The sequence below is a fragment of the Thamnophis sirtalis genome, unplaced genomic scaffold, assembly GCF_051295495.1.
Source record: "Thamnophis sirtalis isolate CommonGarterSnake01/CBP01778 unplaced genomic scaffold, rThaSir2_p1.2 scaffold_7, whole genome shotgun sequence".
NCBI lineage: Eukaryota > Metazoa > Chordata > Lepidosauria > Squamata > Natricidae > Thamnophis > Thamnophis sirtalis.
In genome coordinates, this window is record NW_028261387.1 from 58,277,150 (window position 1) to 58,289,329 (window position 12,180).

The 12,180-nt window shown below is 40.9% G+C and overlaps 1 protein-coding gene across 1 annotated transcript in view; it reads left to right on the forward strand.

Annotated features, from left to right (window-relative positions):
• The first annotated feature begins 10,476 nt into the window (after nucleotides 1–10,476).
• MOV10 (Mov10 RNA helicase) overlaps nucleotides 10,477–12,180 on the forward strand; it is a 32,660-nt gene continuing 30,956 nt past the window's right edge. Inside the window, exon 1 of the mRNA XM_087720141.1 lies at nucleotides 10,477–10,753. Coding sequence (XP_087576267.1) covers nucleotides 10,620–10,753 — 134 coding nt within the window. The 5' untranslated portion in view covers nucleotides 10,477–10,619. The remainder of the gene's footprint in view (nucleotides 10,754–12,180) is intronic.

Below are 12,180 nucleotides of genomic sequence, written 5' to 3' on the forward strand. Positions count from 1 at the left end.
CGTACACGTGATTTAAGAGATTCCACAGGATAAGACATCATTAGGCATATACTCAATGCTCTTCATTGTTCCCACAAAACAAACATGAAATGGCATGCTATCTGACACATCAGATACACAGATTTGGGGTAGAATCTCTGAGTACTATCATATTCTAGGATAAAGGTACCTGGCCCCATCTGGCTTACAAATATACCTACCGGTACATACATATTCCAATTTAGCCATCCTATTGGAAGTTACTAAGTTTCAAGTAATAGGGTGCTCTCTACTCCTGGTATCAGGTAGGGCATGGATATCCAGAGCCAAATGTAGGCTTTGAGGATGGGGGCTTAATATCCTTCACCAATTCCTAGCCTCAAGCACCATGGCAATTGTGAACACTAAGAGGCCTGATCTTTCTGCCAAAGTCAAAGGGCTACTCTGACCAATCACTAGGCTGAGAAATTGCTGTTTTCCCTTCCAATGTACCTCCTTCCTTTAAAGCCTAAAAGTGTAATGATCCCAGGGACCCTAGAGAAGATTCAGGTAAACCAGGAAGATGCTATTATTATCACCTATCTCAATAGGTATAATCTTTCTATGATTATGTCTAAAGGCCATAAAGAAGCTAATGAAGCCTCTTAAGTTTCTGAAAACACATCGCTTTTCCCAGCTTATTTTATCAGCTAAAAGAACACTCTGTATATCTGCTAGGTCAGGGTGATAGCAGACAGCTGCATTTTGTCATGAAAGCATTGGATATTTTGAGAAAATATTCTGAACACCGTCCCAAAAGTTCAAGGATAAAGCATATACAAAATAACTTGCATGATTGGCTAAAGATTTGCAGAAGGCAATTCTCTTTTATCCACCAACTGTTTGTTTTGCTTCCAGAATGCACACAAGCTGAATGACTCAGGACGGGAGGAGTGGTGGTGAAGACTTAACCATCTAAACTATGTCTTAAGAAGCCAAATTCTTACTGGATGTAGTTTTTGAGGAAATGTCTGCAAACTTTATATCAAACTATATTGTACTGTGGACAGTGTTTATTATATATAATATGACACACAGTTACAACTGAAAGACATGGAAAGTGAAAATACTTTTTTTCTTTTTGTGCCTTTTTGTCTTTATTTTATTTACAGTGCCAGGTAGTTGAATTAGCATAATTCCATGATACCTAAAACAAGGAAATATAAAACTACAAAAAATTTACCATGTAGATAAGCCAGGTGCTATAATTCACATGTTGTATATAAGGAATGCATCAAATTATAGTCTATTCCTATTAAGTTAAATCATAAAATCCTACCAAGTTTGATAAAATTGTGGTTTCTGCTTCTGAAATCTCACTACTATAAATTTATCAGTGATTCTTTTCTAATGTGGCAATTGAAGAGGCACAATCTACAACTAAGTTTTGATATTATCTAATGTTTTCCAGTGTTGTACAATTATTGCTTTGACTATTATAATTAAACAGAATCAATTCTTTGTTTTTATGATCGGGAAGCATTTAATTCTTTGTTTAGTGATGACACTTATATCTCTAAAATAAATTTAAAAACCAAATTGGCCAAAGGGTATAATTTTATCACATGACCACCACAAATGAAAGAATAATCTTCTTTTTTCTTTTCAAAAATAAACTATCCAGCATTTGGAAGAAGTGTGTACAGAGGTCAGCCTAAGAGGAGTCAAATACCAACTAAGTATAATCTTCCACTGCATTTCTTGTATTGAAATGCTGCCAATTTGTCTCCTGCATAAAATTATCAAGATGAGCATTCCAAATTTCCTTTAATCCATAAAGTAAATCTCCTATGTCTAGTTGCAGTAATAACCTGTACATTTTTGAAATTGTTTAGTCGTCCTGAGTAATGAAGTATTAAATTCTCAAAATTGATGTAAGGCTGTATTACTGAAGATCTAATATTTCTACTGTCCAGAAGAGATTTAAATTGATACAAAAAAAGCCATGGTAGTTCGTTACCTATTTGTTGCTCTATCTTACCTTTATTGAGAGGCCGTCATTACTATAAAAGCCTTTTAGACTATATAAAAATTAAATGCTCCCAAATATTTTATTTTAGTCAAGCCATAATAATTTTTCTGATCAAAGTATGTTATCAAACAGTTAAAGAAAAATGTCCCTTATCAAAACTGAGTATCCAAATTTTGTTTTAGTAAAAACATTTTAATCTGTTTTCACACTGTGTTATAAACTTATTTGGGTCTGACATACTTCCAGTTTGAATCCTTTGTTTCAAGGACTCTCCCATGGTAAATGGTATCATATGCCACAACTGTACTGCTTGATCATGTATTGACAAATTGGGTGCGCCACAACTTCCGTTTCTGAAGTTTGTATAAAAGTCTGATTCATTTTCAATCTTCTTGCTTGAAACCTGAACCATTAGCATTGTCACATGAAATATAGCTTATTTCAAGTAGTTGATCCATAACACTGTACCCATCCCACCAAACAATAGATCAGATGGAGTTTTTTTTTAATAGCTTATATCAATTCTCTTTGGAGTAATTGAAGTGCAACACTTTAGTTCACAAACTAAGGCGGAACTAAATGCAAACAAGTTTAAACAAATAATAGCACACATAATAAAATGTCTCCTAAAAATAAATATAATCACCCAAAATAAATAAACGAGCTTCACTGTTTGCTAATCTGCTTCTGAATGCAATTCAAGATGATTATTATTACCTATAATTCCCTACATGATATGAGGTCAGATTATTTGAGGGATTGCCTCTCTTCCATGGTTTCTTCCTGGCCATATGTGTAAAGACACCTGGCATGCTCCAACTCCTGCGGCGGTATTCACTTACTTTCCCTACAAGTTCGCAAATGTGAGCGTGCGCCCACCATCCACACATGAGCTCGGCCTTCCGCATATGTGTTTTGGCTTGAAAACGTGCCTAAACAGGATGGCAAAGACCCGGGATGGGACAGCAGGCCCCCCGCGATTCCCACTACTGGTTCAGGTGAATCAATCTGAACCAGCTAAATACCACCTCTGTCCCAGTTCCTTCGATTAAACTCATCTGTCATATCCCAGAAGCATATCTTCTGTCCCAGCACCTACAATTTGGAATGAGATCTGCACTGAAATACATGTGGCTTCTATTTTGTTGGCATTCTGTAAAGCATTGGAAAATTGGTGGTTCTTTCAGGCTTTGGGGTGATATGGATGAGGCCTCTTGTTGAACATGTCAGTTAGTTTTGTTTTAATTTCTATATTGTTCCCATATCCCATCTAGCCTTGGTTTGCACTGGCTTCCATGGTATTATATTGCTAACTATCCAGAGTCAGTTGGAATAAGGCAATGCCCAGGTTCAAACAAACAAACAAACATCATGTCTTCTTTGTTCAAAAAAAGTTAATCAGCAAACCTGTCTGAATATGCCCAGAATGCATTTTCTTCAACGTATTATTACATCAATTTCTGACATGCTAGAATATGGACGCATTCCATAGGAAAGGTGCAGAATTACCATCTAATACTTGATTTAAACCTGATTGTATCATAAAGAAATCTGCAGTGTCATGGATAAGCTAAAATTTATTATCAGTCAGTTCTCATTAGATGAGAATTCTAGCACAATGGTTTTATTTAAGGACTGCCTGTCAAGAGTATTGTGGTTTTCTTTTCTAAATGCTTTCAGCACAATGGCAATTTGGGAGAAGAGAGCAAACGTGCATTTCTTTCTTTAAAAAGTTTTGAGGCAGAAAGAAGCAGAAAAGGATATAGAAAATCTAGGGTTGTGTTTCCAAACATGTAGAGCTTACATACAAGATTTTGAAAGTGGGCATGGTCAGAGGGAAAAAAAATAAAATACTGAGAACTGAATATCAAATTATTTAATATAATTATGGTACATTCACATCTCAGTTGATTTCCAATTTTAAAAGATATTAAAGAAATATTGGAGAAAAATGCACACCTAATACATTATTTTACATAAAACAAAAACTATGTATTCACATGCAGTCATATAGATAATGTAACACAGCAGGTAAGAGAAATGTGGCAGTATGGAGATTAATTTGGATTGTAGCAATGAACAGTGTTGGATTTGAGTTTACCTATTGCTATTAAAACAGTACATTGGGTTTTTTTTTTACATCTGTTTCTAATAACAAAATCCTTCACCTTTCTTGTTCATCACTTTCACAATTTTTTTAATCAACCGCAGTATGATGTGAAGTGGAGGTAAAAATATCTTTTTCAGGTCAACAAATGGTTCATGTGCCACATTTTTCTGTCCTGAAACAAATTCTTTTAGAGTGGCCATTTCTTTTTAATGTAATGTGACTCTCTTGCATGGCTAGTCCTTTTGCACTACTTTTAATATCCACAGATATTCTAGTTGTCATTGGTGCACTGGTTGCGCTTCAACAACAGTTCCATGTTTTTGTGTGTTTCCTTTCATGTGTGCAGCATAGCCTACATACCTGTTAACAGCATACATTGCTATTGTGAAACAAGATAGCCTTGAGGCTTAACACTGATGAATCAGTAAAGAGACACCATTCCAGTGGGCCATGCTCCAAGCCAAAGTTGTGAATAAACCACCAACGTCAGCCCAGAAAACAAGGTTGCCAATCTATGCAAAGAAACTTGTTAAATCAACTTGGCTTTGAAAGACAAAAATGTTCATACCTAGTGACAGCAAACACCATCCTTCTTTTGATTTTGATAAAGCAAGTTGTGAAGTAACCATCCTCTGCTACCAAATGTGATGTTCCCGTGGGTCGACCATGAGGCCAATGTTGAGAAAAGACAGGACACGAGCGACCCAGATTGGGGGTCTGAGAGCCCCTTTTACTGAGATAGGACAAAGGCAGGAGGAGCAATAGCATGTGCTTAAAAACAGCCTGTAAAAGTACAATTTCTAATCTACTGCTTCAGGAAAGTTCTTTCTATATATGGTCAAATCCTGGACGTCAATGGTTGGGCACATATCAGAATGTTACGTTATTCACTATCAGGATGTTATGGCTTTCTAGGAGTTTGTTTTCTCCTGTGTGATTCAGCGTGACTCTGCAGGCCCTAGTATGAACTAGGCCATGGAGGATACACACCTGCACAAAGAACTATATTACAACAGCAAGTCCCTGACCAGATTATTTAATTCTGACTATGTTATGAGATAAGGCTTATCAGACATACATAGTTCAAAATCCAGATCATTACCACTATCCATGTCTAGCTGGCATCACTGGTTTCATGGCTGAAGATAGATTGGCTATTTAATTGACGTCTTATTTTTAGAAGCGAAACTAGCAATAGCAATAGCAGTAGACTTATATACCGCTTCATAGGCCTTCCAGGCCTCTCTAAGCGGTTTACAGAGAGTCAGCATATTGCCCCCAACAATCTGGGTCCTCATTTTACCCACCTCGGAAGGATGGAAGGCTGAGTCAACCCTGAGCCGGTGAGATTTGAACCGCTGACCTGCTGATCTAGCAGTAGCCTGCAGTGCTGCATTTTTTAACCACTGCGCCACCTTGGCTCTTGGACTAATAGCAATATTAGTCACATGAGGTGATCATTCTGTTCTTGTCATATCATTAAGACAGAAAATGGTATTGATTTCTGAGTTCCTCTGAGCCAGAATCCAAGGCCAATAGCACATCTTGCACAAGAAATGTGTAAAGTCCAGGCCTTCTCTTCATCACCAATCTTACAATCAAAATACAGTTTATACACTTTCTTAACAAGTCCAGCTGTGCGGCGTCTTTGCGGCTTAAGAGTGTACTCACCACAAATGTTGTAGAATGTTTCAAGTTTGTTCCGACATTGGCAAGACATTTCTGCTATCATCAACAGTCCAACAGTATGTCTATTTAGTTACTTGTCGTGTAAATTACTTGTATGGACAATTCTATACTTTAAAACAATCACATCAAAATGCATGGGAACTGATATCAATGAAATCAGTAGCATTTGTGCATGCATATTGCTTTTGCAGCCTTTTTAAGCAACATCCATCCAGCCTAGGAATTCTCAAACTGTACCAATTCCACAAACATTATGCAATATGACCTGACTGCATGCCAGGATGTGCATGAGCTACATAAAGCAAGCAAAAATTAGTAAACTTAATACACACATATACACACACAAGGAGAAACTGCAAAACAGAAAATTTCTATAAAACAGTAGATGATGGGTTAAATTGCAGGTTATTTTTGTGATCAACTGTTAAAAATATAAGATATTTAGAGTTCAGAGTTATAAGATATAACTCTATATGATATCAAGAGTTCAGGAAGCAAAATCTTATGTTGTCCTGTATTCTGATTGTATCTAAGTCTAAGATTAGGTGGTTCCACCCCAGGCGCCTAATGGACCCTTTGGGTTTTCAGTCGGTGCTTGGTGTTATACCTGATACTCTCGCCCACAGTCCGGTGGAGACCCTCGTTGCTGCTTGGAACTCAGCGGCGGCGGAGGCTCTAAACCGGATTGTGCCTTTACGGCCTCTCCGAGGTAGCGGATCCAGGAGAGCTCCTTGGTTTACCGAGGAACTCCGGGAGATGAAATGCCAAAAGAGATGCCTAGAGTGCCGCTGGAGGGCCAGTAAGTCTGTATCAGACCGAGCACTGATGAGACCCTATATCAGAGCCTATCTCGTGGCAATACGGGCGTAAAAAAGTGCACATTTTGCCACTCTGATTGCGCCCGCTGAATCGCGCCCAGCTGCCTTGTTTAGAATAACCCGCTCCCTCTTGAGAGGGAGGGATGCGGGTGATCCTTTGCAAGGTAGAGCTGAGGAGTTTGTTCAGTTTCTAGTGGATAAAGTCACTCGGATTCGGACAGACCTGGATTCCAATTGCTCAGATGCCAGCCGAGGTACCGGGGGAGGGTCTTGAGCGGAATTTATGGATTGATTTTCAACTTGTCACGCCTGAGGAAGTGGACAAGGCCATCAGAGCGGTGAGTGCCTCCACTTGCATACTGGACCCGTGCCCCTCCTGGCTGATCGCGAACAGCAGGGAGGTGACACGGGGCTAGATCCAGACGATAGTTGCCACCTCTCTTCGGGAGGGAGTCTTCCCACCCCTTTTAAAGGTGGCGGTGGTGAGACCCCTCCTGAAGAAGCCGTCTTTGGATCCAGCAATTCTAAGAAACTATCATCCAGTTTCCAACCTCCCCTTTGTTGGGAAGGTTGTTGAGAAAGTGGTGGCCTCTCAGCTCCGGCGGTCCTTGGATGAAACTGATTATCTGGACTCCTTTCAGTCCGGATTCAGGCCTGGCTACAGCACGGAAACTGCTTTGGTCGCACTGATTGATGATCTCTGGAGAGCCAGGGATGGGGCCATGCCTCCATCCTAGTGCTCCTTGACCTCTCAGCGGCCTTTGATACCATCGACCATGGTATCCTTCTGCGGCGGTTACGTGAGGTGGGAGTGGGAGGCACCGTTCTTCGGTGGTTCTCCTCCTACCTCTCTGACAGGTCGCAGTTGGTGTTGGTTGAAGGGCAGAGGTCGACCCCTAGGCCCCTAAAGTATGGGGTGCTGCAGGGCTCGGTCCTGTCTCCCCTCCTGTTTAACATCTACATGAAGCCACTGGGCAAGATCATTCGTCGGCACAGGATAAAGTACCATCAATATGCGGATGATACACAGTTGTATCTGTCTGCCCCGTGCCAACTCAGTGAAGCGGTTGAAGTGATGTGTCAGTGCCTGGAGGCTGTCAGGGTCTGGATGGGTGTGAACAAGCTTGCACTCAATCCCGACAAGACTGAGTGGCTTGTGTTTTTCCCTCCCAAAGATTGGCTCTGTATTCCATCTCTCAGGCTGGGGGGTGAAATTATACGCCCCTCAGAAGGGTTTGCAATTTGGGAGTCCTCCTGGACCCACAGCTGACTTTAGAACACCATCTGTCGGCTGTGACCAGGGGGACATTTGCCCAGGTTCGCCTGGTGCACCAATTGCGCCCCTACCTGAACCGGGAGGCTCTCAGAACAGTCACTCACGCCCTTGTGACCTCAAGACTGGACTACTGTAATTCGCTCTACATGGGGCAGCCCTTGAAGAACATTCGGAGACTTCAGCTTGTCCAGAATGCAGCCGCGCGAGCGATTGTGGGTGCACCTTGGTACACCCACGTTACACCTATCCTCCGCGAGCTGCACTGGCTGCCTGTTGGACTCTGGACGTGCTTCAAGGTGCTAGTTGTTACTTTTAAAGCCTTACATGGTATCGGACCTGGGTACTTGAGAGACCGCCTCCTGCCAATTACCTCCCTACGACCAATTAGATCCCACAGAGTAGGCCTCCTCCGGATACCATCAGCTAGCCAATGTCGACTGTCGACCCCCTGGGGGAAGGCCTTCTCTGTGGCTGCTCCGGCCCTCTGGAACGATCTCCCCGTGGAGATTCAGACCCTCACCACCCTTCAGGCTTTCCGCAAAGCCGTCAAGACCTGGCTGTTCCGGCAGGCCTGGGGCTGATGAGTTCCCAGCCCCACTTGAATTGTTGCGATAGTTGTGTAGCTTTTAATCTGTTTCTTGTATTCTGTTTTTGTCTTGTTCGTTTTTTGTATCTTTCCCTTCCCCACTTGTTTGTTGGCCGCCCTGAGTCCCTCGGGAATAGGGCGGCATACAAGTATAATAAAACATACATACATAAGTCCCTCAGAGACAGTAACCTGAGTTCTCATAACCTGAGAACTCTCAAGGACCAAAAGCAACTGAAGTCTGGGAAGGTTTTTTGTGCCTGCTGCTGATATACATCGCTCCACTCCAATACTTAATAGGATACTCAAATACTCCAATACGTAAAACTGTTTTGGTATTCTTATCCTATTAAGAAGCAATGAAAACCAAACTACTTGACCTTTATTACCATTAGCTACATCCCTGCTAGTAACAAAAATGTAAAAGTTTGTTTGAAATCAGTTTATCTCCCATACAAGTTGCAAGTTAATCATTTGTGGCTACAGACTCTCATGTAAGAATGAATAAATATTAATATTATGGATTTTTTCATAATGACGATGGAACCACCCAGGCATTAGCAGAAATATTGCCTGGAAACCGCTAAATTAAAAGTGCAAAGGCTGAACACTCTGATTGACTTATTGTGGACATACCGTGTTTCTCCAAAAATAAGTCAGGGTTTTATTTTCTTTTGCCCCCGCCCCTTTTGAAATAAGTGCTTGGTTTTATTTTCAGGGAGGTCTTATTATTTTCGAGGTGCAGGAGGCAGCGAGCATGGTCACCTCATGGCTGCTGTTGGGTTGCAATATTTTCCGGGGAGGGCTTATTTTAGTGCATGCACTCAAAAGCCCGATTGGGCTTATTACCCAGAGAGGTCTTATTTTCGGGAAAACAGATGTAGAAAGATGCAAAATAAGCCTGATTTCACTTTAAAACAGAATGTTGTAGATTTAGTAGCAAAAGCTGTAGTTAATCATATCAGTTTTATGGAATGTCTGGTTCAGAATGGAAGGCCATTTGATTGCAGAGAAGTGCTGATAAGACACTTTATCTATATTTGTTTGAGGGTCCTTGACACTCTCTGAGGTTGGTTGTTTTCTTGCAGATATTTCATTATCCAAACTATATAATCCAAATTATACCTAAACTTTCATTATGCAAATTATATAACAAAATGTACATAGGGCAGCTGCTAGTCCAGGAGAACATGAAAGCAAAATCATCTTAATCAAAGGAAGGATATGCATAAGTAGCTAAACAAGTGTAAAGGCTCAGTTTAGGGTTCAAAATTTGAAAGGCATTGCATAGGGCCATTAGCTCTTGAAATCCTTTTTAAAAGTTATCTTATTGTAACAGCCTATAATAAGTATAATTGAATGTATGTGAGAAACATGTTTTAATCTGCAAAGTGCATTTTGTGCAATCGATTACTGTGTATTGCAATGATGTATATTGGGCTTATACATTGATAAGTAACACCATAATGATCAGTATCTCCTGATCAGAAATGCACTAAATCTAGTCCCACCTTAGCCATGAAAGCCAGCTGGGTGACCTTGGGCCAGTCATGCTCAGCCCCCACTCACCTCAGAGTTGTGGAGCGAGTAGAAGGAAGCTGCGTGGGCTACAATAACAAATGCCTTGAGTCATTTGTAAAAATAAGGGTGGGATACAAATTGATTAGTTAAATAATCATTTCGCTACCTCTAAGGTGTAAATTCCTAATCCACTTCTCCTTGGTGTGATAAAAAGATCATAAAAACAATTGACCCAGGCTTCTATTTATTCTATTGCAGAAATAATTCTGGAAGGATCCATGATAATGACTAGGCTTCATTTTATGTGGTGACCTTTGTAACTTTCCCTCATTTTCGGAAACTTCAAACGAGCAGGAAAACAGATGATAAAATGTCCTTTCCCAGCTCTCGTATCTTGTTTCCTGGGGCAACGGAGCGGAGCACCTGAGAAAACGCTGGGATTGGCAGAAGGACCGGTGTGATTTCAGTTTCGTTTCTTCCTCTTTCAAATTTAGCTTTCAAGAGGAGGAGCTCAGGGTCGGCACTTACTTCACCAGGCGAGAGGAAGCGGGGACAATATTGCAGGCATTACCGCCGCTGCTTAGGAGCAAGCGAGGGAAAGCGAAGCAGCTCCCGCGAAACGGATCGCCATGCCCAAAATTACCTTTAGCGAGGCGAGGGAGATTGGAGAGCAGTTTTTACAGTTCCTGGCGGAATCTGGCAACCAGAAATTGAGCAGCAAGATTGCCTTGAAGGCGCTGTACAACCAGGAGTTCCGATATCGGTAGGTGGTTAAACGCTTGAAAAAACGGGTCTGCAGAGCACTGTAATGTGGCCACTAGCTTTTTCGTAGGAGTGGGTCCCGTTTTCCCCTAGAAGGGGAGTTTAAACCGATTTCTCTTAAACTGCTCCAAGGCATGAACTTCCCGGAGCGCCGACTCCCCTTTTTCGGCGCCGCTTAATTCCGGCGCTGCATCAGGTGGGCGCTCGGCACGAAATGAGTCGAGGAGGGGCGGAAGTCCACGATTGCTATAGATGCGGTAGGTTGTTTAAAACGAATAAGTTGGATTTCGAAGTTTCCATTGGAACTAGCCATTGGATAAGCCACTTTGAGTAGCCTTGGCTAGTATATATCTCTCCTTCTGGGTGACTTCTGCTTACAGCCATTTTGTCTTGTCTTTTTAGTTTCTTTTTAAACAGTCCAAGACCAAGACGTGTCATTTATTCTTGTCCTTACAAAAGGACAGGTATAGGATTCTATGCACAGTAGATTATTAAATTTGGACAATTCACTTAGATAAAACTTATTCCCAAAGAATTGGACCTATGATGTGTCTCTTCTGGTTCTGTATGTTCTGCGGTTGAGTGGCGACCATCTGCCTATTTCCATCTTTGTAACATTTTAGTGAATAAACCATATGTAATTTTCATATCTTAAGTAACTTTCATGAGCAGGCTCTGTGGATGCCTTTGTGATCTTTCAACATCTTTGTATGATGGGGCCCCTAATAAAAGACTGCTTTCAATCTTATTTATTTTCCCATTCCAATTTCAACTGTAAGAAAAGAAATCCATGCACCTTCATCAAACCAGTTCAAAGATATCCCTCCACAAAAAGTAAAGCAGAGTAAAAACAATGGCAATCAAACAATCTGATTTGTAAAATATTTTTTCAAGAGCAATTATTTGAACACACTTGAAAAAGCTGTTTCTCTGCCCCTTCTGGAAAGTAGAGGGTTTTTTTTTTTGAGAACCAGTAACATGAAGAGATTCTGCCACTTATACTGTTGTTCTCAGGCCAGTCCCCAACTGTCAGCTTATCTCATCTGCATAACTTGGATTTCTGCCTGGCTTTGCAACTTGCTGTGCATTTTTGCCCAAAGTTTTCAGTACTGGTAGAGAGGTGAAAACCTTTCAACTAGATTTATTAACCCAAACTGGCCTCAAATGTTCCTCTACTATACTATTGCAGCATTAAGTCATAAAGACTTTTTTTTAAAGAACAAGATAAAAATAAGATTCCTGGAATGTCAGAAGTCTCACTAATTTTTCTTGAAGGATACAAGGTCCAAAATCCTGGTGATTAGATTGATTGGGCAATTTGGGGAAGCTAGCCTAGGTCCTTGTTTGCATAGTTACATTGAGTTACATTGTTAGGCAAAATCAGCATTTGAAGAAGACAGCAGACCTGAAGATCCTTATTCAGGAAGT